Raw genomic sequence first — 26,870 nt, forward strand, 5'->3', positions numbered from 1 at the left:
ACCAATTTGACCAATGGCTGTAGCTGTTTATTCATTCATTCCTATAATTCCATCAATAAATAATATTTTTCAAATAATTCCATGGTGCTTCTTGACCCTAAATACACCTATTGATGTCACCTGTTAAATCCACTTCAATCAGTGTAGATGAAGGGGAGGAGGCAGGCTAAATAAGTTGTTTTTTAGCATTGAGACAATTGAGACATGGATTGTGTTTGTGTGTCATCCAGAGAGTGAATTGGCACGACATAAACCGGACCCATCTGTTACTATCTGGCCGTCCGGCCGACTGGTCCTATCTGGCCAGCCGGCTGGTCCTATCTGGCTGTCCAGCCGGTCCTATCTGGCCGTCCGGCCGACTGGTCCTATCTGGCCGTCCGGCCGACTGGTCCTATCTGTCCATTTTGTTCCTGAGACCAGCTCATTAGGCCTGTGTCAGGAATAGAGCGAGAGAGCCAGAGGAGGGGAGAAAGTTGGGAAGGAGAGAGGGTGATGTCAAAGTAGATAGGGCTGACAGACTAACATCCCACTGGGCCCTGACTGACTTCTAGTTTTGATTAACATTTGGTTCAGTTAATTAACATGAAATCAACCAAAAAAAGTCACCATGTCATTGGATTTAGGTTGAAAGTTTGGTGAAAAAAAGACTAAATGCTTACGTTGATGACTTTCTGTCAGATGTGTGCGTACTGGTAGCGAAGTCAGGTGCAGGAGAGCAGAGATTTGTGAAACAGGCGCACACTTTATTTAGATATAGGACCAGTCGGCCAGACAGATATTGGACCGGTCGGCCAGACAGGTATTGGACCGGTCGGCCAGACAGTTATTAGACCGTAGGGTTCAATTCCTCCAATTCCATCGAAGGGGAATGTGCACACGAGTGTTGTTGCGCCATACCAACAATTTGGCTATCTTCCCCGTCACATCATGAAAGGTCTTGTTGATGTTCTTTTGTCTCTCTCTCTGACTCTTCCTTTCTCCTCTGACCAGAAGGGACCGGTCGGCCAGACAGATAGGACCGGTCAGCCCGGACAGATATTGGACCAGTCGGCCGGACAGATAGGACTGGTCGGCCAGACAGATATAGGACCGGTTGGCCAGACAGATATTGGGCCGGTCGGCCGGACAGGTGGCAGTGGGGTTATGTTGTGGGCAGGCATAAGCTACAGACAACGAACACAATTGCATTTTAACGATGACTATTTCAATGCACAGAGATACCGTGACGAGATCCTAAGGCCCATTGTAGTGCCATTCATCCGCCACCCATCAACTCATGTTTTAGCATAATGCACGGCCCCATGTTGCAAGTAACTGTACACAATTATTGGAAGCTAAAAATGTTCTTCTATGGCCTGCATAGTGCATACTCACCATGTCACCCATTGAGCATGTTTGGGATGCTCTGGATCAACAGTGTTTTCCAGTTCCCACCAATATCCAGCAACACAGCCATTGAAGCAGAGTGGGACAACATTCCACAGGCTACAATCAACAGCCTAATCTACTCTATGCAAAGGATGTGTGTCGCGCTGCATGAGGCACATGGTGGTCAGACCAGATACTGAAGGGTTTTCTGATCCACGCCTTTACCTTATTTTTTTAAGGTATCTGAACAACAGATGCATGTCTGTGTTCCCAGTCATGTGAAATCCATAGATTAGGGCCTAATTTAAGTATCTTAATTGACTGATTTACTTATATGAAATTGTTGATTGTTGCGTTTATATTTTTGTTCAGTATAGATTGATCCTATATAGATTGGCCCTATATAGATTGACCCTAAATATATATTGACCCTAAATATACACTCACCGCCCAGTTTATTAGGTACACCACCCCGTTCAAGAAAATTGAATGCTCCTACAGACAGTGAATCAGGCAAAGCAGGCAGACAGGCATCGAGGCAATGTTACTGTTCAATTAAACGTTAGAATGGGCAAAAGGAGTGAACTAAGCGACTTTGAGCGTGGTACGATCGTTGATGTCAGGCACACCAGGTCCAGTATCTCAGAAATGTTTGACCTTTTCACACACGATAGTGTGTAGGGTTTCCCGAGGCTGGAGTAACAAAACAAAAAACATCCAGTCAGCAGCAGTCCTGTGGGTGAAAACAGCTCGTTGATAAGAGAGGTCGAAGGAGAATGGCAAGAATCGTGCAAGCTAGCAGGCAGGCCACAAATAGACAAATAATGGCGTAGTACATCAGTGGTGTGCAGAACGGCATCTCGGAACGCACAACTCATCGGTCCTTGTCATGGATGGGCTATTGCAGCAGACGACCACATCGGGTTCTACCCCTATCAGTTAAAAACAAGAAGAAGCTTCTCCAGTGGGCACGCAATCAACAACAATTGAGGAGTGGAAACAAATTGCCTGGTCTGATGAATCCCATTTCCTGTTGCGTCATGCTAATGGCAGAGTCAGGATTTGGCGTAAGCAGCATGAGTCCATGGACGCATCCTGCTTGGTGTCAATAGTACAGGCTGGTGGCGGGGGTGTACCGCCATCCAATCTGCAGCAACTGTGTGATGCCATCGCGTCAACATGGACCAACATCCCTGTGGAACGTTTCAGACTTTCCCCCGAATAATTCATGTTGTTCTGAAGGAAAATCGGGGTCCGACCCGGTACTAGGTGGGTGTACCTGTCAAACAGGTATAATAAATTGACCCTAAATATATATTGACCTTTTAATAGATTGACCCTAAATATATATTCTCACTTTGCTTCCAAATTAAATCAGTTCAATAAGTTAGAAGGAAAGGATTTTTTCCTTTTAAAAGTACAGAGTCCGATTTGACTTTCAAATGTTTTAAAGACAGAGAAGATTTACATTTTCTGTGTCAATGAGTTAAGTCAGTAAATTAACAACTTACTTCAAGCCATTTGATCAATATTATAGCCTAGTAATATCTGAGTTATAATAGACCTGCATTTGTTTTAGAGCTTTGTAGAGCTCATGCCTGTCAATGTAATTCCTCCCTCCTCCTTTCAGGCCAAACTACTGTCAAAGAGGGGGACACAGAGGGGGAATAGAGTCTGGACAGACAGAGAAGTGTCCCCCTGACACTCACAACGCAGAGTAAGGGAAAACTGTAGGGTTGAGATTCAAGGTGCGAGTTGTCCTTTGAAATCTGGCAACTTGGACCTCAACCCTACAGTTCTCCCTCGCTCTGCGTTTTGAGTGTCAGGAGAGGACACTTTTCATCCCAAAGGATTACTCTCCAACAGGTTCCCCAAAGACATGGAAAACGTTAACCATTAGTGGAAAAAAAATCTAAAACTGACCCAAGATCAGCATCTAGGGACAACTTAACACTGCTCCACCTGTGACACAATGAAAGGCAGGTGCAGGAGTTTTTCCTCACCACGTGACCAGACCAGGGAACACCTCCTGGCCCTAGATTTAAGGGGAATGGCTCGGCTTCACACTAGTGGGGTTTTCATATGAAAACTAGGTCTATGTGTTTTGAACCGTTTGAATGGTTTCCACATTAAACACTACCCTCTGTGTGTAGTGGTTGTGTTTTCAGTTCAGCTGGCTTGATGCTTGGTCCAGAGTGGACTGATAATGTATAAGTTATGACAAGTAAATATTTAAAACATCCTTATGAATGTGTGTAGGTGAACAGTAATTAAACAATTATTTCCATTTGCCTGTCAACAATATACTTTAGATTTACTATCAGATTGATAGGCTGTAAAGATGTTGATGGAATTCATATATATGAATAGTAGGCTAGTCTGTCATACTGTTGTAATTAACTTTTTTTTCAAGTCAATTAACTGTTTGTCGTTTATTTCTATTAGAAATACCAGAAATAGTTAAATGCTTTATTTTAGAAAAATCATGAAATATTGTTTACACCAGAAAACATGTTTATTATGGAGCTCCAACATTGTTGTTATTGTGGAGCACTCCTATACAGTAGGTGGCGGTGTCCAACTTTCAAGTCCAGCATATGATTACATTACTGTGATCAGGAACAGGAAAAATAATCTCACCAGTGAGCTACAAACAAAGCTAGCTAGCTATCCATGTTTAGTTTCTGATATTATTGTATTTGTTTGAATAGCTTGCTAGATACTCATAATATAGAAAACACAAAGACTGTTTTCATATTGAAAAGAGGCCAAAAGCGTCGGGGGACAATGTCGGGTTCCGTGGTCGAGTTCCAGGCGCAGATAGCCTCAATCATGGAGGTGCTAGCCAACGCGGCTGTTGCCGAAATCTGCAAAGTTGTTGACGATGGCTATGCGGTTGTACACCTGAAGATGTCCCAAAGCCACAAGGAGAACGAATTTCTCCGGAGGAAAATGAAATTGATGGAACTTCAGATCACCAGATTTCGAGCAGATAGAACAAAGTCTTCAGAGGGGTCCGTCCACAATCGCTTTCATGGAATACGCCTCCTAAACAGACACAACCATCGTGAGACGGCAACGACAGGTTGGTGATGATGATGCATTTGACACTGTGCACGTATTTTAAATTAAATTACAGATTACCGACCATTTCGAATCCCACCGCACCTTCTCCGCTATGCAATCTGGTTTCCGAGCCACGCTCAAAGTCCTAAACGACATTATAACCGCAATCGATAAGAAACAATACTGTGCAGCCGTATTCATCGACCTGGCCAAAGCTTTCGACTCTGTCAATCACCACATTCTTATTGGCAGACAACAGCCTTGGTTTCTCAAATGATTGCTTCGTCTGGTTCACCAACTACTTCTCTGATAGAGTTCAGTGTGTCAAATCGGAGGGCCTGTTGTCCGGGTCCTCTGACAGTCTCTATGGGGGTGCAGGGTTCAATTCTCGGGCTGACTCTCTTCTCTGTATACATCAATGATGTCGCTCATTCTGCTGGTGATTCTCTGATCCACCTCTACACAGACGACACCATTCTGTATACTTCTGGCCTCTCCTTGGACACTGTATTAACTAAACTCCAGATGAGCTTCAATGCCATACAACTCTCCTTCCTTGACCTCCAACTGCTCTTAAATGCAAGTAAAACTAAATGCATGCTGTTCAACCGATCGCTGCCCGCATCTGCCTGTCCGTCCAGCATCACTACTCTGGACGGTTCTGACTTAGAATATGTGGACAACTACAAATACCTAGGCGTCTGGTTAGACTGTAAACTCTCCTTCCAGTCTCACATTAAACATCTCCAATCCAAAATATAAATCTAGAATCGGCTTCCTATTTCGCAACAAAGCATCCCTCACTCATGCTGCCAAACATACCCTCGTAAAACTGACCATCCTACCGATCCTCGACTTCGGCTACATCATTTACAAAATAGCCTCCAACACGCTACTCAAAAAATTGGATGCAGTCTATCACAGTGCCATCCGTTTTGTCACCAAAGCCCCATATACAACCCACCACTGCGACTTGTACACTCTCGTTGGCTGGCCCTCGCTTCATACTCGTCAGCTAACCCACTGGCTCCAGGTCATCTACAAGACCCTGCTAGGTAAAGTCCCCCCTTATCTCAGCTCACTGGTCACCATAGCAGCACCCACCTGTAGCACGCGCTCCAGCAGGTATGTCTCACTGGTCAGCCCCCCCCAAAGCCAATTCTTATTTTGACCGCCTTCCAGTTCTCTGCTGCCAATGACTGGAACGAACTGCAAAAATCGCTGAAGCTTTAAGCACCAGCTGTCAGAGCAGCTCACAGATCACTAAACCTGTACATAGCCCATCTGTAAATAGCCCATCCACTAACCTCATCCCCATGCTGTATTTATTTATTTATCTTGCTCCTTTGCACCCCAGTATCTCTACTTGCACATTCATCTTCTGCACATTCTACCATTCCAGTGTCTAATTGCTATATTGTAATTACCTCGCCACCATGGTCTATTTATTGCCTTACCTCCCTTGTCCTACCTCATTAGCTCTCACTGTATACATACTTTTTCTACTGTATTATTGACTGTATGTTTGTTAATTCCATTTGTATCTCAGTGTTGTTTGTGTCAAACTGCTTAGCTTTATCTTGGCCAGGTCGCAGTTGCAAATGAGAACTTGTTCTCAACTAGCCTACCTGGTTAAATAAAGGTGAAATAAATACAAATTAAATTAAACATGAATCTTCAATTTTACAAAGTTCAAAGCTAGTATAATACAGCCATGATTTATGTACTGTCAATACAGTTCGGCCTAGATGTAATTATTGAGATCCACTTCAAGAGGCTGAAGAAATTTGGCTTGGCTCCAAAGACCTTCATAAACCTACAGATGCACCATTGAGAGCATCCTTCCGGACTGTATCACCACCTGGTACTGCTATTGCACCGTCTGCAACCGCAGGGCTCTCTAGAGGGTGGTGCGGTTAGCCCAACGTATTTCCGGGGGCACCCTTGCCAGGACATCTACAGCACAGGTGTCACAGGAAGGCCAAGAAGAATATCAAGGACCTCAGCCAGCTGAGCCTGTTCACTCACTACCATCTAGAAGGTGGAGACTTTACAGGTGCATCAAAGCAGGGAACGAGAGACTGAAAAACTGCTTTTATCTCCAGGCCATCAGACTGTCCCCACTAGACTGCCTCCACCCAGTACCCTGCCCTGAACTTAGTCACTTTAACCACTAGGCTACGCTGCCGCCCCTAGTCACTGTTACTAGCCCGGCTACCACCCAATACTCTACCCTGCACCTTAGTGACTGCTGCCCTAGTCATTAAACACTGGTCACTTTAATAATGTTTACATACTGTTTTACCCACTTTATATGGATGTAATGTATTCTAGTTAAGGCTCATCCTATATAACTACTGCTGTACCTACCTTTTCTACTCATATACTGTCCATGCTGTCTATATATACTATCATATACATATAGATTTATTCCGGACTCTGACCTTGGTCGTTCTGATATTTCTTAATTCCTTTTTATTTTTTGGATGTGTCTGTATTGTTTTGTATTGTTAGGTATTACTACCCTGATGGAGCTAGAAACACAAGCATTTCACTGTTACAGTAGGTATTACTGCCCTGATGGAGCTAGAAACACAAGCATTTCACTGTGTTACAGTAGGTATTACTGCCCTGATGGAGCTAGAAACACAAGCATTTCACTGTGTTACAGTAGGTATTACTGCCCTGATGGAGCTAGAAACACAAGCATTTCACTGTGTTACAGTAGGTATTACTGCCCTGATGGAACTAGAAACACAAGCATTTCACTGTGTTACAGTAGGTATTACTGCCCTGATGGAGCTAGAAACACAAGCATTTCACTGTGTTACAGTAGGTATTACTACCCTGATGGAGCTAAAAACACAAGCATTTCACTGTGTTACAGTAGGTATTACTGCCCTGATGGAGCTAGAAACACAAGCATTTCACTGTGTTACAGTTGGTATTACTGCCCTGATGGAGCTAGAAACACAAGCATTTCACTGTGTTACAGTAGGTATTACTACCCTGATGGAGCTAGAAACACAAGCATTTCACTGTGTTACAGTAGGTATTACTGCCCTGATGGAGCTAGAAACACAAGCATTTCACTGTGTTACAGTAGGTATTACTACCCTGATGGAGCTAGAAACACAAGCATTTCACTGTGTTACAGTAGGTATTACTGCCCTGATGGAGCTAGAAACACAAGCATTTCACTGTGTTACAGTAGGTATTAATGCCCTGATGGAGCTAGAAACACAAGCATTTCCCTGTGTTACAGTAGGTATTACTGCCCTGATGGAGCTAGAAACACAAGCATTTCACTGTGTTACAGTAGGTATTACTGCCCTGATGGAGCTAGAAACACAAGCATTTCACTGTGTTACAGTAGGTATTACTGCCCTGATGGAGCTAGAAACACAAGCATTTCACTGTGTTACAGTAGGTATTACTACCCTGATGGAGCTAGAAACACAAGCATTTCACTGTGTTACAGTAGGTATTACTGCCCTGATGGAGCTAGACACACAAGCATTTCACTGTGTTACAGTAGGAATTACTGCCCTGATGGAGCTAGAAACACAAGCATTTCACTGTGTTACGTAGGTATTACTGCCCTGATGGAGCTAGACACACAAGCATTTCACTGTGTTACAGCAGGTATTACTGCCCTGATGGAGCTAGAAACAAGCATTTCACTGTGTTACAGTAGGTATTACTGCCCTGATGGAGCTAGACACACAAGCATTTCACTGTGTTACAGTAGGTATTACTGCCCTGATGGAGCTAGAAACAAGCATTTCACTGTGTTACAGTAGGTATTACTGCCCTGATGGAGCTAGAAACATAAGCATTTCGCTGTGTTACAGTAGGTATTACTGCCCTGATGGAGCTAGAAACACAAGCATTTCACTGTGTTACAGTAGGTATTACTGCCCTGATGGAGCTAGAAACGCAAGCATTTCACTGTGTTACAGTAGGTATTACTGCCCTGATGGAGCTAGAAACACAAGCATTTCACTGTGTTACAGTAGGTATTACTGCCCTGATGGAGCTAGAAACAAGCATTTCACTGTGTTACAGTAGGTATTACTGCCCTGATGGAGCTAGAAACACAAGCATTTCACTGTTACAGTAGGTATTACTACCCTGATGAAGCTAGAAACACAAGCATTTCACTGTTACAGTAGGTATTACTGCCCTGATGAAGCTAGAAACGCAAGCATTTCGCTACACCTGTGATAACATCTGTAAAATATGTGTACTTGACATGACCAATAAAATAAGATTTGAGGATGTATCATGCTTTCATTGTACTGTCAACACAGCTAGGATTCTTCTAGCTCTACAGACACATAACATACATCATGAACATATGTTTGCTTGGTACTTTGTAAAACAACATTGATGGATGGGGTCAAATTAACCTCCCCATTTATTTCCAGGACCTACTTGGCAAAGCAGAGCCAGACTTTCCAACAGAAGTTTTGGGAACAGCAGCATTCAAAGAGACAGACAGCCCATAGACGTGGACCAAGACGATGTCTCTCCATCAAAGCATATGGATGCTACAAGTGATGAGGTAAGTTCCAATTTTAACAGCCGATTTTAGACTGTCACAGACTTATATCTGTTTTAGTCTCGGACACCAGACACTTCCTTCCGCCTGGGGATGAGGTTATGTCTGAATAGACATATATATACCAGCACACTATAACTAGTGATGTAGTGGTTAAAAATATGGATGGTAAACGATGATCGCCGTATACAGTGATTAAAGCAACACTCCCTATACTTTCAATGCATTTTTGTGCCAAAGGGTTGTAAAGGCATGTGTAACATACAGAAGGTGGAGTTTACCCTCCACTACACCACAGATTATAACACAATAACAACAAGACAACTACTATGAATTTCACTAAATCCCATGTCATGCCCATATCTCCATTCAGTAGATAGTGTATGCTCTCTCACTCACTCATCTCTCCCACTTAACCCCATCAGCAGTCAGCAGAGACAGAGGAAGGGGAACCAGACCTGCTGATCATCAAGGTGGAGGGAGAAGCAGGTGACCAGGACTGTAGGTTCAGCCACCCAGCTAGAACAGTGGAGGGCAGCAGAGAACTAACCACCCAACCGGCTGCAGCCACCACAGAGGACCCCGCCTTCCAGTCCAGTGGCCCCAGAGGCAACAACAACAACTACAACAACACCGCTATGGAGGTCAGTGGATCTGACGCCGTCCTCCTCCAATCAGAAACAGGGAATGTGAACCAGGGACCCCAGCAACACACAGGATTTGAACCCAAAGCAGAGAGACAGAGTCTGGACACAAAGTGTGACATGAACGGGGACTTCAATCTCCTAAGAGGTTCTTTAAACCAGGTGTGGAGAGAGGTAGTAGTGACTGATGATGGCTCCTCTGCTGCTCACACTAAAGTAATGGACCTAGGGAGTGGCCCAGTGGGCCCAGAAACACAGACTAGCTCGGCCACAGATATGAGCAGTGTATCTAGTGGCCAGCAGGTAGATAGAGGTTTCGAGTGGGGTCAGGTGAGTACAGCTACTACACCACAGGACAATGGGACTGGAAATAAGCAGGGAGTGGGAGGGTTTAACAGAAACACACCAATGAATCACCACGATTCGATGAGAGACAACACAACGCAATTGGTTTCACCTGGCTTCCGGCCCTCAGAGATAAATACAGGCATTCATCTTGGCACAGGTGAGGCCAACAAAGATAGTTGGTGCTCATTGGCAAGCCTCCAGAGACACTCTGAAATACCAGGAAGAGGAGTTCAACAACCAGCTCATACCTCACTTCCTGTCAGCCATTTTAGACCAAGTGCCACAACTTCCTGTCATTTGAGTAATCTTGCCACAGATGTTAGACCTGGCACCGTAGAACGACAGTACGGTTTCCCGAGCTGCCATAAGAAGTTTGTCCACGAGAGTGACTTGCAGCAGCACGCTGTCATCCACACTAGAAAGCGGGGGTTCGCCTGCAACTTCTGTGAGAAGAGCTTTGAGGGCGCCAGCCATCTCCAAATGCACCTAAACGTCCACACTGGCGAGAAGCCCTTCAGTTGTGCACATTGCGGACGCAGGTTCTCCCACACCAGCAATCTGAAAAGACATCAGAAGCTTCATCATTGATAACTGACATGGAACAAGAGATTCCTATTGAAAAAAAGCTGTTATAGAAATAGCATGAGTTCAAACGTCATTGGTTCTAACGTAGTCGTATGTCTGCAGGATGTTTGCCCTGGTCTCATACGTCTACAATACAATGTGGTTCATATTGACATTATCTACAAAGACTGTTACATTTTCTTGGCTTCTTTAAAGGCCAACAGCATCACTCACATTGACTGTTAAGGTTGATCATGGTTGTGTTCTACTAATAATACTGTGTGCGTCACACTAAAGTTATAGCAGATACTGAAATTCTACTGTGAGACTGAAAAACTGTCTGTTCTTCTGTAACAATTTCACCAATGGCTGTAGCTGTTTATTCATTAAATCCAATAATTCCCTCAATAAATAATATTTTTCAAATAATTTCATGTTGCTTCTTGACTCTAAATATATATTCTCACATTGACCCTAAATATATTGTAAGGAAAGGACATTTTTCTTTCAAAATTACAAGTGAATTATTGAGGTCCAGTTTTAGTTTCATATGTTTGAGAAGCTTTAGATGTTCTGTGTCCATGAGTTGAGTCAGTAAATTAACAACTTAATTCAAGCCATTAGATCAATATTATAGCCTAGTAATATCTGAGTTATAATAGACCTGCATTTGTTTGAGAGCTTTGTAGAGCTCGTGTCTGTCTACTTAATTCCTCCCTCCTCTTTTCAGGCCAAATCTACTGTGGAAGGGGAGAGAGACCTCCAGCCATGGAAGAAAGAAGAGGGTCTGAGGGAGATGCCAGGTAATGATTTAGGGGTTGCTGTAATGAAAAATGACATACTGATTGACAACCTCATTGTTTTATTTGACTGCATATGACCATCATGCTTTTGTTGTCTCTTCAGGTACTGATAGTGGCCACAGAATGACAGACCCAAACACACCGACCTCTCTAGACACGGACCAAACAGAGCTCACTCAGGAGCTCAGAACCAAACACAGCATAGTGACTGTCAACAGATCAGACACTGTTTTCAAGTCAGACCCGGAGCCTGAGAGCCTGAGCCAGGTGTTCCAACTCACAGGTCCAGGACCTGTTGCTAAACAGCAGTGCAGCCTAAACCGCGAGAGAACAACCGATCTGCCTGTAAACTCCCATAAGCGAAGAGGCAGTGATACAGAGAATGATCGGCCGTCTTGTTCTAGTTATGTTGCCAAGACAGTCTCAGGAAGCCCCTCACCTCTCACAAAGCTGAACCCTATTCCCCCACTTCCTCAGATGGTGAGGAGTGAACACGAGTATTCCCAGGTCGATTCAGAAGTCATGTCGGAGGTCATAGTTATCGACCCCCTTCCTGTTGACGATGGGGATGGCACGCCCTCGTCCTGGAGACAAGGTGACATCATGGAACACGGGCATCATCAAGGAGGACATAGTGAAGCAGATGCCATGCTTCTCGGAGGACATTCGAGTAACGCTTATCATCATCTTCATCATCCTCACCCAGGTGTCCAGCCAGCAGCGAGACAGAACTCACCTGACAATCACTTCTACACCATCGGCATGGACGGCGCTTTCCACAACCGCCTCAGCACCTTTCAGAACCCCGCAACCACCGCCACTCCATACGCCACGGGAACCGAGGAGCTGCAGTACCCCACCTGGGTAGATTTCCCTGGGAGCGCCCCCGACACCCACCTGGGCGACGTGACTGGGACTCATCAGGACAGAGGGTCTAGGGAGGAGGGGGCGAGGTCCTACAGGTGCACCTTCTGTGAGAGGGAGTACCCTCACCTGTGCCAGCTCAAGATGCACCAGAGGGTTCACACAGGGGAGAAACCGTACGAGTGCGCCCTGTGTGGGAAGCAGTTCAGCCAGCTGTGCAGCCTGAAGCGGCACCAGAGAGTACACACAGGGGAGAAACCTTTCAGATGCGCTCAATGCGGGAAACAGTTCTCTCATTCCAGCAATTTAAAAGTGCATCAGAGCGTCCATACGGGTGAGAAACTGTTCCACTGCACCCAGTGTGGGAAGAACTTCTCCTTTCTGAGCAATCTGATAAGACACCAGACAGTTCACGCACGAAAATTATAGGTTGTGTTGTGATTTGGGATTGTGTTTTCTGAATTGATTGTAAATTGTATGTGTATGATTGCTCTGGCTTAAAGGTTGTTACCTGTGTATTTCTCCCCTGACTGTTATTTTGTATTCTGGAGCCTTTTGTAAAAATGTTATAAAAAGAAGTGACACTAAATGTTTGACTGCAGATTATTATATTGGTTCATGTTGGTTATTTTTGTCTAAAATGTTCAACTTATTGTATAAATTCCTACAGTATTTGTGACGCAAAGTGTTGAAAATAATCAGGCAAAACTAAGATTTTGTCACAATCAACATGCTTGTGTTAAAGTTCAAAAGAAATAAAGCAACTCATGGGAAATTTGAAAAAGGTATTGTCTTTGAGAATGAGAGTAATACATTTAGCTTTATCTCAGCAAATACATCTCTGTGATCTGTGTTTACGGTAAACTGTCTCCGGAAGTAGATTGTTTAACCACATAAGGGTTTTACTCGGGAAAGTTTGTTTGCTAGCTAAATAATAACAAAGATGTCCAACTTCGTCGTTTTTCGTGCGCGTGTAGATTCCGTTAGGGAAACTTTTAATGGCAACAGTCGTACGAGCAGTGTGTCAAATAATGGAAGAATTCCTCTGAATTTGGCTCTACTGTTTGAACCATTTTGGCAATAAACTATTATGACCCCCTTCCTGAAATATGGACATATCTTCGGTTCCCCTCAATGACGATCACATGGTGTGTTAGAAGGGAGTGACACAAAAAAAGTGTTTCCCATAAGTAAACATTGCCCCGTCACAGCCCTTCTAAACACAGCCTTTCCACTCCCTATTTAATCTTGCTCTTATGACTGACTGGGTTAGAACCAGGGGCCTGTTGCACAAAAGTAGAATTAAGACATCCGGGATAAATGACTCAGCTGAGCTCAATGAAGCCAAAACATGTGCGTCCAGGCTTAATTGGTTGCACAAAGACCAAGCCAGGATGAGCAGACACGGATTCATTAAGCCAGGTGAAACCAATCCTGGATAGGTGCGCGCTCACGGCTCACTCAAATAGACCCCGCCACAGATCACAGATTAACTGATTTACCATGGCAACTAGAGCCGCGTACTTTTCCCCGTCGGAAGCACAAATCCTCATGGAGGCATACGAGGAGGTAAAATATATAATTAAGAAGAAAGGCAACACCGCCACAGTGATAAAGCAAAGAGAAAAAGCGTGGCAAAGTATTGCAGACCGCCTGAATGCGTAAGTAGTGCACAATTACACACTCACCGCTCCGCTGAAACATCACAATTACAATTCAAATATTTAATTCACATCTCCAAAAATGCAGTTGTACTGTAATTATGAAACGGTAAATTTTTTTTATTGAAATGCACTGCAGATATGAGTGAAATTGTGTAAAGTAACTCCATCACACTGTATAAAGCTATGATAAAAATTTTGATATTTTTACTGAAAACAAGACAAAAATACCAAGTAATTTTTTGCAGTGTGACTCCATTAAGTGTGTGTGTGTGTGTGTGTGTGTGTGTGTGTGTAGATTAAACATGAACGGGCCAAAACGGACATGGCAGCAGGTCAAAATCAAATACAAGAACATTCTGCAGAATGGTATGGTCCCTGAATAATATTTAACAAAGCACAAGCATATATTGTACCCAGAAGGTGCCTGCTCACACATTGTCTGTACTGTTTTAGCAGTGAAAAAGAATACCCACAGACAAGGCACGGGTGGTGGGTCACCAAAGGCTGACCTTACCCCAGCAGAGGACATGGCCTTGGAGCTAAATAAAGGCAGGCCCGTCTTAGAGGGGATCCCTGGGGGGAAAGAGACGAGCATAGGTTCCTCCCAAGATGCCACCCGCTTCATTCAAGGTATGTCCTTCCATCTCTACATGGGATACAACCACATTCATATTGAATCAATTTGGACTGTCTGACTTTGGTTTACCTATTGCCTTGCAGTGTCTGGCAGCACTGTGTTCCTGTTAGAGCCACCAGCACAAGCACCAGACGATGCTGATCCAGTGAGTACTCCATCAAAGGCATACTGTAGGCCTGGCATGTCTTGTCTACTAGCTTCAATATGAATCCGATTAAATGTGATAGGGTGAAGGCCCCAGTGCAGCAGCAACAGCACATGATGGAGACGATGATGAGGAGGAGACCATCTCTCTGGATTCCAGAAGGCATGAGGTATCATGTTAAGACTGTGAAAGTACTATTTACTCTACAATGGTGAGGAGTCCTCATCAAAATAAAAAAATCTAATTTCTTTTACAGGACCCAGATGCTATACAGTGGGAAAACCAGCCTGGCAACATAGTGCGTATTAATAAAAGGACACCACATCCTGCCAAATTCCAGCTGCGCTAATTGTATTGTGTTCACAGAGCTCACAAGCTATCAGAAAGTTGTATGGCAACCACCTCCGGTGCCAAATAGAACTGGCAGACATAGACATTCAGTACAAGAAGAAAAAGATGGAAAATCTTGCACTGGAGTTCGAAATAAAAAAGAGGACAATTAGGAAACTGGACCTTGAAATAAAAAAACTTGAGAGGGAGGTGAGATATGCCTTCAATGTACACTGTATGCTAACTGTAACACAAATGTATTAATCATTATTTTTCTTTCCTCCCCCAGCTCCAAGAAGATGACACAGCTCAAAATAAAAATTAGGTATATTCTCGTAAAGTCAAGTGAGCCATGACATATGAGCTCTTATTGTGAGCACACAGGACGGTGGCATCTTTCTAAGGTTTTTTTTATTTTCCCAGCAATCAGTACAACCAAGTCATCGTTATAAGGCATCGCCCTCTTTTGCCCACCCCCCCCAGCACCAGGTGTGGCCACTAGCCTATATGAAGGCCCAAAATTGTGTGTTCCTTTCTGCTCTGACAATGGCATGCCCATTCGTGCGAGATGTGGTGGATGAAGAAGCACTTGTGCTGAGGAGAGCCTTCAGGTGAGAAAGGGTCTTCAGGGACCGGTTGGACCCACTGGCCTTCCCTGATGACCATCTATATGAAAGATACAGGTTTTCTGCACATGGCATCAGGTATCTATGCAGACTACTGGGTCCCAGGATTAAGCACCGCACTGCACGGAGCCATGCACTGAGTGTGGAGCAAATGGTTTGTGTGGCCTTGCGCTTTTTTGCTAGTGGAGCCTTCCTGTACTCAGTGGGGGATGCAGAACAGCTGAACAAGGCCACAATTTGCCGCACAATAAGGAGTGTGTGTCTGGCTATCAAAGCATTAGCAGATGTCTTCATCTCCTTCCCTGGCCACAGAAGACTCTGTGACATCAAAGAGGAGTTCTATAGGATTGCAGGTAAGAGGATCTACAAATTACAGGACAACTGTTAACACATAGTAGGATACTCATTACTTTGTGTGACAGGTTTCCCCAATGTCATTGGTGCAGTGGACTGCACACACATAAGGATAAAAGCCCCCTCAGGTGCCCATGAGGCCGATTTTGTGAATAGGAAATCCTTTCACAGCATTAATGTTCAGGTGAACATAACTTTTTGATATTGTCCATTGACGAACACTCTGCATTGCCAGTGATGTGCATTGATTGGTGTAATATTCCTCATCTTATGATTTCAGATGGTCTGCAATGCTGACTGTGTGATCAGCAATGTTGTGGCAAAATGGCCTGGCTCAGTCCATGACTCCAGAATCTTTCGGGCCTCTGAAATCTATCAGTGCCTATCACAAGGTAAGCCACACAACCCCTATTTATAACCATCATGGCTGTGTCAAGAATATCACTGTGTTTATGAGGTAGTAATGATGAGATTTTGTGTTGACAGGTGAATTCTCTGGTGTGTTGCTGGGAGACAGGGGGTATGGCTGCCAGCCTTTTCTCCTGACACCTTTCACAGACCCCCAGGAAGCACAGCAGGCCTACAACCATGCCCATGCCAGGACCAGGGCCAGAGTTGAAATGACCTTTGGCCTCCTGAAGGCACGCTTTCACTGCCTTCACAAATTAAGGGTCAGCCCTGTTAGGGCATGTGATATTACTGTGGCTTGTGCTGTCCTTCACAATGTGGCCTGCCTGAGGAAGGAGAGGGCCCCCAGAGTGCCACCAGCCATGGACTGGGACAATCCGGCAATCTTCCCTGATGACGACAGTGGTCGGCTGCTGAGGGACCAATATGTGTTGAATTATTTTAGTTAGTATGTGTGCTTTCAATTTTGGTTAAATATGTCCTGCGGTGGCAGAGGAATTTGGGTTTTTTTGGGTTCGTTTTTTGACGAATTTGGCCTCTTATGATGTTTGTGCGGTATACTGTGTGTAATACAAGGCTGCAGGGAGGCTACTGCATCCATTAATTTGTCTGTTCAGTTGATGTGTATGGATTTGTCCTGCATTTATTTTAGTGTGCAGACATGCAGGGTGTGTTATACACATTCAAAGGTCTGTATATGTATCATTTTGTATAATATGCTTAGATTCTGTGCTTTCCATCTTGTAGAGTCACTGTGACTTCAGTTTTGAAAGGAGCTGATGGTTTACCTGCTTTGTTTTGTCCTTATTCAATAAAGGAACATAATGTTACACATTGTGTTTTTATATTCATATGGAATGTGTATTTGTTTATATGACAGAGTACTAGGGCCACACTGAAGAAAAAGGATAAAGTCATAAATTTATGAGGCTGGTTCTTTCTGCAGAAAAGCTACATATTGTTTTTACAGTTTTGATACTTATGACAATGTGATACTTAATATTCTGGCACATCAGCATGTCTTTGTTTATGAAACCATACTGAAGTACAATTTCACGAAATGCCCCACATCTGTCATTTTAACAACTGTCCTCCTTTAAAACAACTGGTTACAATATTATGACTTGTGTTTTTTTCCCCTCTGTGGCCCTAATATTCTAGCATTTTATATATAGCCTTATAGTCTATGGGAAACTGTAAATTATCTAATGATAGCAACATCATCTAAAAATCATTTTTTATCCAAAATCATTGAAATTAATGATCACAAACGTTTAAATAACAGTGGGTCTAGTTATATGTGATAACAATGTATAGTGAGCAGTGAAATAACTATTGGTTTCCATTTGTGGTGACTGCTGACTGACATTAGGGATGAGATTAAATAGATCCTGGAATTTAGCCTGGTCTGGAGCAGGCTAGCTCCACAGAATAAATCTCCATGGTAATTTATACCATAACATATCCTCCTGCCCCCTATCCATCTTTAGTGCAACCGGATTACGGATCAATTGAGCCAGGATCACCAAGATATCCTGGCTTAATCCCTTATCCTAGTTTTGTGCAACAGGCCCCAGGTCTCCTGCATATCACAAGAATGTGTTAGTCCACTTAACTAAAGCCCATAGGGATTAGTTCAGGAAGCTAACACAAGTCTCCAGCAAGGTTACTCATCAAAAGAGAGTGGTTCATCGAACCACCTCTGTTAAATTTCACTCCCCTTTGACCTCATACTCAGAGATCACGGCACCAATATAACTGATTGGGGTTCAAATCAGGCCTCCTGCACGAGACCACTTTCTGTGGCAAACAGAAACAGAATGATCTGTGCAACCCATTTAATGAGAATGCAACAGACGTGGTTCGGTGATCCATGCATGTGATGAGCAACCTGGCTGAAGACGTGTTAAGTTTAACCCAGGGCTCCGCTTTTGTGACAAGTCACTTATCACAAAAGCGTGGTCATCAAACCACCTGTTAGACTTCACCCTCATTTGACCTCCTCCTTGAAGACTCATCCAAGTCAGAGGACCAATGCCTAGGCTTTAGCTCACAGGCTAACACAGTCTTAACCCATTGTCACGTTGACCTTATAATGACTACCCTTGCCGGAGAATTGAAACAAACGTCTAACACAAACATACACGTGAAACTAACAACACTTGCGCAATTAAAGGCCTTTTTTAATAGCACGGTGGTTGGAATGCTTCAGGAGGGCGGTCACGTGGGTTCGAGGCAGAAGTCCTGAGGTTGAGTCTCCCTATGAGCTGAATCGGGGGAAGCTGCTAAACAAGCAGCGTGACATCCTTTACAACGGTGCCACTGGACTTTACAGTTGTGATGGTTCAACCACTGGGGGCGCTGTGGAGCAAGTTACGGTGGTGAATGTAGCAGATGAGGATCTGTGAAACTTATTCAGCAGGCCAAAGCATCGTCCTCCCGCAATAGATGGACTTTTTCAATAGCGCATGAGCTGTAACCCTTCAGGAGGGCGGTCAAGTGTGTTAGCGAGACAGAGGTCCTGAGTTCTAGTCTCAGTATGAGCTGAATCACAGGCACACGGCACCCACTCCAATTTGCCTACCGCTCCAACAGATCTATGGAAGATGCCATTTCCATCGCTTTTCACACAGCCCTAACACATCTGGACAAGAGGAACCCCTATGTGAGAATGCTGTTTATTGACAACAGTTTAGCATTAAACACTATTGTTCTCTCTAAGCTTGGCACTAAGCTCAGAGCCCTTGGTCTGGACACCACCCTCTGAAACTGGATCCTGGACTTCCTGACGGGCAGACCACAAGGTGTGAGGATTGGCAACAACACCTCCTCCACACTGACACTTAACACAGGGGCCCCCCAGGGGTGTGTCCTCAGCCCTCTGCTGTCGTCCCTGTTCAGCCACGACTGCGTGGATTTGTACGACACTAACGCAGTCATCAAGTTTGCTGACGACACCACAGTTGTAGACCTGATAACCAACAACGACGAGTCAGCCTATAAGAAGGAAGTAAGTGAACTGGCACTGTAGCGTTATCACAACAACTTCTCCTTCAACGTCAGCAAAAAAAGTTGACTGTTGACTTCAGGAAGCAGAGGAGGGAACATACCCCAATCCACATCAATGGGATTGCAGAAGAGAGAGTCAACCGTTTTAAGTTCCTCTGCGTCCACATCACTGAGAACTTGTCATGGACCAACACCACCACCACTATTGTCAAGGCGGCTGAAGAAATTCGTCATGCCACTACAAATACTACCGCTGCACAATCGAAAGCGTCCTGACCAGTTGCATCACTACCTGGTACGGGTATGTCTCCGTCCATGACCGCAAGGCCCTCCAGCGAGTGGTGAAGAAGGCCCAGTACAACACTGGGACCGAGCTTCCACCCATCAAAGACATCTACTGGAAACTGTACCCGAGGAAGGCCCGCAGCATCATCAAGGACCACACACCCCAGTCACAAGCTGTTCACTTCCTTACCGTTGGGCAGACGGTATCGGAGCACGAGGTCTGATACCAACAAGCTCAAGAGACAGTTTCTGTCCACAAGCCATCAGACTGCTTGAACACTTGAACTGGACCGACCACCTGCCCTGATTCTCCACACGTTAGTACACATGTACACACACAGATAAACACACCCACACTGCGTGTACAACACATTACATTATGAACACCTGCTCTTTCCATGACATAGACTGACCAGGTGAATCCAGATGAAAGCTATGATCCCTTATTAATGTCACTTATTAAATCCACTTCAATCAGGAGACAGGTTAAATAATTATTTTTTAGCCTTGAGACAATTGAGACATGGATTGGGTATGTGTGCCATTCAGAGGGTGAATGGGCAAGACACAATATTGAAGTGCCTTTGAACGTGGTATGGTAGTAGGTGCCAGGCACACCGGTTTGTGTCAAGACCTGCAATGATGCTGGGATTTTCACGCTCAACAGTTTCCTGTGTAACCACTCCCTCTTCCAATTAGGGCTAATTGAAAAGCTGTTCAAAAGAGGACATTGTATTCCATTTTTTGTACTCCCTGACGAAGGCCATGCAGCCGAAACACATCGGTTTTAAAAAACTTTGTTTCTATTGAACATGCCATACTAATAAAGGCATTTTAATCAATTATATGAAGAGCGCCTTGGTCCTCCTTTCTTTTTGAGTTTCCTGTGTGTATCAAGAATAGTCCACCACCCAAAGGACATTCAGCCAACTTGACACAAATGTGGGAAGCCTTGGAGTCAACATGGACCACCATCCCTATTGAACGCTTACAACACCTTGTAGAGTCCATGGCCCGACCAATTGAGGCCGTTCTAATGGCAAGGGGGGTGCGCAACTCAATATTAGCCAGTCGTTCTTAATGTTTTGTACACTCAGTGTAAACACAATACATTTTGCCCCAACTGTATAAGTCTATTATATGAATGTTAATCTGTATGGAGAATCAAAAACAACGAGTGAGTGGTTTCAAATCTGATATTATGAAAGTAGGAAGGTGATGTTCTAGGTGAGATAAATCTACAGGTACTGTTAATACCTCCAGAAGATGAGGTTTCCCTAGACCATAGTACCTCTGGGGATTCTGGGATTAAAGAAGAGGTGAGTGAGTAGCTTGGTTTCTAGAGCAGAGCTATTCAACCGGGGGGCCACACCCCATAGGGGTATTAAAAAATATATATTTAAAATGTTTTTATAAATATCGCTAGCAACAAAATATATACTTACAGCAGAAAAGAGAATGTCTAATGAGAATGTCTAATACACTCACTGGAGCTAATTACACTCACTGGAGTATCTGACACAGGCGTTAAGAAAGCCCCAGTCAATAGTCCCCCAGTCAGTCATCTCCCATCAATAGTCCCCCAGTCAATAGTCCCCCAGTCAATAGTCCCCCAGTCAATAGTCCCCCAGTCAATAGCCCCCCAGTCAATAGCCCCCCAGTCAATAGTCCCCCAGTCAATAGTCCCCCAGTCAATAGTCTCCCAGTCAATAGTCTCCCAGTCAATAGTCCCCCAGTCAATAGCCCCCCCAGTCAATAGCCCCCCCAGTCAATAGCCCCCCAGTCAATAGCCCCCCAGTCAATAGTCCCCCAGTCAATAGCCCCGCAGTCAATAGCCCCCCAGTCAATAGCCCCCATGTCAATAGCCCCCCAGTCAGTCATCCACCAGTCAATAGCCCCCCAGTCAATAGCCCTCCAGTCAATAGCCCCCCCAGTCAATAGCCCCCCAGTCAATAGCCCCCCAGTCAATAGCACCGCAGTCAATAGCCCCGCAGTCAGTCATCCACCAGTCAATAGCCCCCCAGTCAATAGCCCTCCAGTCAATAGCCCCCACAGTCAATAGCCCCCCAGTCAATAGCCCCCCAGTCAATAGCCCCCCAGTCAGTCATCCACCAGTCAATAGCCCCCCAGTCAATAGCCCTCCAGTCAATAGCCCCCCAGTCAATAGCCCCCCAGTCAATAGCCCCCCAGTCAATAGCCCCCCCAGTCAATAGCCCCCCAGTCAATAGCCCCCCCAGTCAATAGCCCCCCAGTCAATAGTCCCCCAGTCAATAGCCCCCCAGTCAGTCATCCACCAGTCAATAGCCCCCCAGTCAGTCATCCACCAGTCAATAGTCCCCCAGTCAATAGTCTCCCAGTCAATAGCCCCCCTAGTCAATAGCCCCCCAGTCAATAGCCCCGCAGTCAATAGCCCCCCAGTCAGTCATCCCCCAGTCAATAGCCCCCCAAGTCAATAGCCCCCCAGTCAATAGCCCCGCAGTCAATAGCCCCGCAGTCAATAGCCCCCCAGTCAGTCATCCCCCAGTCAATAGCCCCCCAGTCAATAGCCCCCCCAGTCAATAGCCCCCCAGTCAATAGCCCCGCAGTCAATAGCCCCGCAGTCAATAGCCCCCCCAGTCAATAGCCCCCCAGTCAATAGCCCCGCAGTCAATAGCCCCGCAGTCAATAGCCCCCTAGTCAATAATCCCCCAGTCAGTCATCCCCCAGTCAATAGTCCCCCAGTCAGTCATCCCCCAGTCAATAGTCCCCCAGTCAGTCATCCACCAGTCAATAGCCCCCCAGTCAGTCATCCACCAGTCAATAGTCCCCCAGTCAATAGTCCCCCAGTCAGTTATCCCCCAGTCAATAGTCCCCCAGTCAGTCATCCCCCAGTCAATAGTCCCCTAGTCAGTCATCCCCCAGTCAATAGTCCCCCAGTCAATAGTCCCCCAGTCAGTTATCCCCCAGTCAATAGTCCCCCAGTCAATAGGCCACCAGTGAGGCAAGTGCTGCTGGTAAGCTTTCTTGACTTCATTTTTGCCAACACACGGCTAACCTTTGTTTAACCAGCTAAACAGCAGCTCTTAGTGAAAATGTGTTAGGAGTTACCGGTCTAGCTTATAGGCTATGTTAGAGTTCCTCTTCCAATTATAATGTGGCAAGGTCAAAATTCTTTAAAAATTACATTTATTTTAAAATGTTGATAACTTCTCCCTGCCATTCTCCTGATGATAAGACATGTGAAAAATGTTTTGCTAACATATGATGAGGATCGCTGGTTGGCCGGTTTGCCTGGGTGGGGATCCCTGGTTGGCCGGTTTGCCTGGGCGGGGATCCCTGGTTGGCCGGTTTGACTGGGTGGGGATCCCTGGTTAGCCGGTTTGACTGGGTGGGGATCCCTGGTTGGCCGGTTTGACTGGGCGGGGATCCCTGGTTGGCCGGTTTGACTGGGTGGGGATCCCTGGTTGGCCGGTTTGACTGGGCGGGGATCCCTGGTTGGCCGGTTTGACTGGGCGGGGATCCCTGGTTGGCCGGTTTGCCTGGGCGGGGATCCCTGGGCAAGGAAAGGTTGAAGACTCCAGGTCTACAGTGATGATGCACATCCTAACCTGTCAAACCTGCTCAAAACAGTCAGAATGTAAAGGAATAAACCAGAGAGAACTCTGATTGAATTGATTGGGTTGAAATTCAATTCATTCCAAATCTGGGACTCAAAAACCAGCATATGGTTTCCGAGGCTGAATATGATGAAGAAGGTAAAGGGGTATGAAGATAGTTCTATAAACCCAACCACTGACAGCCTACCATTCCAGTCAGCACTCTCTCTACTTGCACCAGCTAGGTCACCATGTCCATTTACAGTGCCAGGACTGTGTTGGTGTCCGTGAAACTGTCGCTTTGCTCTTCTGCCATGTCGATGTCCAGAAAAGAGGTCACCGTTGCGCTCTTCCCTGAACCTTCCTCCTCTTTCCTGCGTGCAGGTAAGAGAAGAGCCGAGCAACGGGCTCTCAACCACCAACAGGATTTGCTCACCCAGGCACCTGTCCAGAGCTTCCTGAATTCTTAAATGCTGTTCTTTGGTGCACCCCTGCACAAATACAAATTCATAAGGATGTTTAAAATCTTCACCTGTAATAACTTATACATTATCAATCCACTCTGGACCAAGCATTAAGCTAGCTGAACTGAAAACACAACCACTACACACAGAGGGTCGTGTTCAATGTGGAAAACATCCAAACTGTTAAAAACACATGGACCCAGTGTTCATATGAAAACCCCAGTAGTGTGGAGCCATTCCCCTTACAACTAGGGCCAGGAGTTTTTCCTTGGTCTTGTCACGTGGTGAGGAAAAACTCCTGGCACTGCCTATCATTACGCCGGGTGGAGAAGTGTGAAGTTGCCCCTAGATGCTGATGTTGGGTAAGTTTAGCATCTTTTTCCACAAGTGGTGAAGGTTAGGATTGGGGAAGAGGAAGCTGATCCTAGATCTGTATCTAGTCGGAACTTCACCTTGGAACACTCAGGGCAGCACAACGTCCTGTGGCCTGCCACCAGTGTGGACGAGGAGGTGCTTCTTCATGTGGCCAGACTGGGTGAAGCACTTCCCACAGTAGATGCAATGAAATGGTTTCTCTCCGGTGTGGACCCTCTCATGCATCTTCAGCTGGTGGCTGTGGGAGAAGCGCTTGGTGCAGTGGCTGCAGCCGTACGGTTTCTCCCCCGTATGGACCCGCATGTGCCTCCGCAGGTGCGCCGGCTGGGGGAAGGGCTTTCCACAGAGGCTGCACCGGAGCTGACTCTTGGACGAGTGAGACGTCAGCTGTTGTTGCTGCTTTTCTATGCCTTTCGATGAAGAAGTGGTACTTATGTTGAAATTCAGGAAGGGGGCTGGCTTCCCTCTTTGGGGAACCTGGAGGAGAGTAATACTTGGGGATGAAAAGCTGTTTAGGGAGGACAGTCTGTTGAAATCTGACATCTTGGACCTTGATCCTACAGTTGTCCCTTGCTCTGCATGTTGAGTGTCAGGGGGACACGTTGTCTGTCCAGACTCCATTCCCCCTCTTCCTCTGTTGTCCACAAGCTGCCTGCTTTCTGAACAAACCTCTCCAGATGTCGCCTCTTGGCCAATTATGCTCCATTCTGAACTCATATCTACCTCCACTTTAATGGGAACTGAGTCCACCATCACCACATCAGGCACCCAGTCCAGAGAGCCTGAAGCAGACATGCTGACGCCTGAGTTACCTGGCGCCCCTCTCCTCTCTGGATGTCCAGACAGCCTCTTGGAGTCTGGCCCTGCATTGTGAGGAGCATTCACAGTTGGGTTGTCAGTCTCTTGGTTCTCTGTCCATTGGGACAGGCTGTATTCTATGGGTTGATGGTCAGTTTCCCAGGTCACACCCTCAGCAACCTGATGGTCCTGTCTTGCTCTGTTGTATTGTGACGCTGGATGCTGGAACGTCTGGTTTTCAGGTTCTATATTGAGTGAGGTGTCTGGAGCTCTGTGTCTGTTGCCCTGCTGGTCCAGAAGGTCTGTGGGTTCAGTAGATGATGAAGAACCTGGTTCTGCTACAATGATCTTCACACTGCTCTCACTGACTGGTTGGACAATCTCTGAAATGGGTCAACGTAAAGCACAGCATCAGCTTCCTGTAGTGGAGACGGATTCTTCTTTGCCTTATTTAATAGTTATGGGTTATGACTAAGAAGGTAATAAAATACTGCAATACACACTTAAGTCTTTACTTAACATAAAGTGTAAACTGCATAGATTTGATAGGTTGCACAAAAATACCTTCCGTTCTACTGGTGTCAAGGTTCTCCATTTTGATAAGAGGTGCCTCTCGCATATCTGCCATCTGTTTTGTATTCATCCGGAACATTTGATTAGAAACATATCCCCAAAACCATTTGAAATATGAGAAAACAAATCATATATTTTACCATGTCTATGACAACTGACCTGCATGCTCCCATCCTGGTCTGTCGCTGTGCGTCCTGAATCTCTCCAGTTGGTGACATCCTGCGTTAAGTTGCCACTTTCACTGTCGGCAAAACAATTCTCCACTGCACCAGAAAACACAAACCCTTATAAACGTTACATATTCTACATGACCCATTATTTTGAAAGTGTTGAAATATGTTTGTTTTTTAACTACAATATCCAATATATTCTACATGACCATTATTTTTAACGTGTTGAAATATGGTTTAAAAAAAACTACAATATCTAAGTCTGTCTGATGACTTTCCTACTAAGCTCCCTCTTGCTCGGGCAACACGATTGGTGTCGCGCCAGTGAACTGTGCGTCGCAGGGCTCCGAATTTCTCTGTGCCCCGTTGAGAACTCTGGTATTTTGTCAAAAGCAGCTTCCTCCGCAGGTTATCGATTTCTTTCTGGCTATGGGAAATTTCCAAACGTAAGGCAGCATGCCCGTCATCTACAAGTTTGCAGATTTCGGCAACGGCTGCATTCGCCAAAACCTCAATGATGGAGGCTAGCTGAGCATGAAAGACGACGGTATCGGTCATGTTCTTGGCACTATGTCTAATTTAAACACTTATGTTATAGTAATTTGCATTGCAGTGTTCAATCAACGTCCTCAAAGTTCACACGGTATGCTTCAAACGTAAATATATTTTTATCTGTGGAGCTAGACACAATAAGGATTTTCCACAACAGTGGAATTTGCTGTTCGCCTTCAAAATAAATGTCCGCAATTGGAAGTCATTCAAATGGTGACAAATATTGTAAACATGACATATTTGGACTAGATAATGCTTAAGATGAAATAGCTAGTTAATTTGATATTTTAAAAAAAGTGACTCTGTTTAAATCACACTGTGGATGTATTATACTTTAGAATTGCATTAGGGGCGTTCTCATAAGTTTGGACACCTACCCATTAAGGGTTTTTCTTTATTCTTACTATTTTCTACATGGTAGAATAATAGTTTAGACAATAAATATATGAAATAACACATGGAATCATGTAATAACCCAAAAAGTGTTCAATCTAAACATATTTTATATTTGAGATTCTTTCAAGTAGCCACCCTTTGCCTTGACAGCTTTGCACACTCTTGGCATTCTCTCAACCAGCTTCATAAGACATTTCCAACAGTCTTGAAGGAGTTCCCACATATGCTGAGCACTTGTTGGATGCTTTTCCTTCACTCTGCAGTCCAACTCATCCCCAACCATCTCAA

The 26,870-nt window shown here is 45.0% G+C and overlaps 2 protein-coding genes across 3 annotated transcripts; one reads left to right on the top strand and one right to left on the bottom strand.

The window, feature by feature from the left end:
* Window positions 1–3,852: 3,852 nt before the first annotated feature.
* LOC110497276 (zinc finger and SCAN domain-containing protein 2) lies at window positions 3,853–13,418 on the top strand. Of its 2 annotated transcripts, XM_036933912.1 has the most exons (5): window positions 3,856–4,453; window positions 8,865–9,001; window positions 9,424–9,642; window positions 11,285–11,357; window positions 11,461–13,415. In XM_036933912.1, the coding sequence occupies exons 1-5, from the start codon at window positions 4,156–4,158 to the stop codon at window positions 12,648–12,650; spliced, it is 1,917 nt and encodes a 638-aa protein (XP_036789807.1). In that variant the 5' UTR covers window positions 3,856–4,155; the 3' UTR covers window positions 12,651–13,415. The 2 variants fall into 2 exon arrangements, with proteins under 2 accessions (XP_036789808.1, XP_036789807.1); XM_036933913.1 differs by lacking the exon at window positions 9,424–9,642 and having other exon boundaries at window positions 3,853–4,453; window positions 11,461–13,418.
* Window positions 13,419–22,827: 9,409 nt separating this feature from the next.
* On the bottom strand, window positions 22,828–26,312 carry LOC110534756 (B-cell CLL/lymphoma 6 member B protein-like). Its single transcript, XM_036933922.1, has 4 exons — window positions 25,913–26,312; window positions 25,624–25,727; window positions 25,456–25,519; window positions 22,828–25,274 (listed from the first exon to the last, which is right to left on the bottom strand). Exons 1-4 carry the CDS (start codon window positions 26,190–26,192, stop codon window positions 24,181–24,183), a joined length of 1,542 nt encoding a protein of 513 aa, XP_036789817.1. The 5' UTR covers window positions 26,193–26,312; the 3' UTR covers window positions 22,828–24,180.
* Window positions 26,313–26,870: the final 558 nt, after the last annotated feature.

Source organism: Oncorhynchus mykiss, chromosome 10 (genome assembly GCF_013265735.2).
Source record: "Oncorhynchus mykiss isolate Arlee chromosome 10, USDA_OmykA_1.1, whole genome shotgun sequence".
Lineage (NCBI taxonomy): Eukaryota > Metazoa > Chordata > Actinopteri > Salmoniformes > Salmonidae > Oncorhynchus > Oncorhynchus mykiss.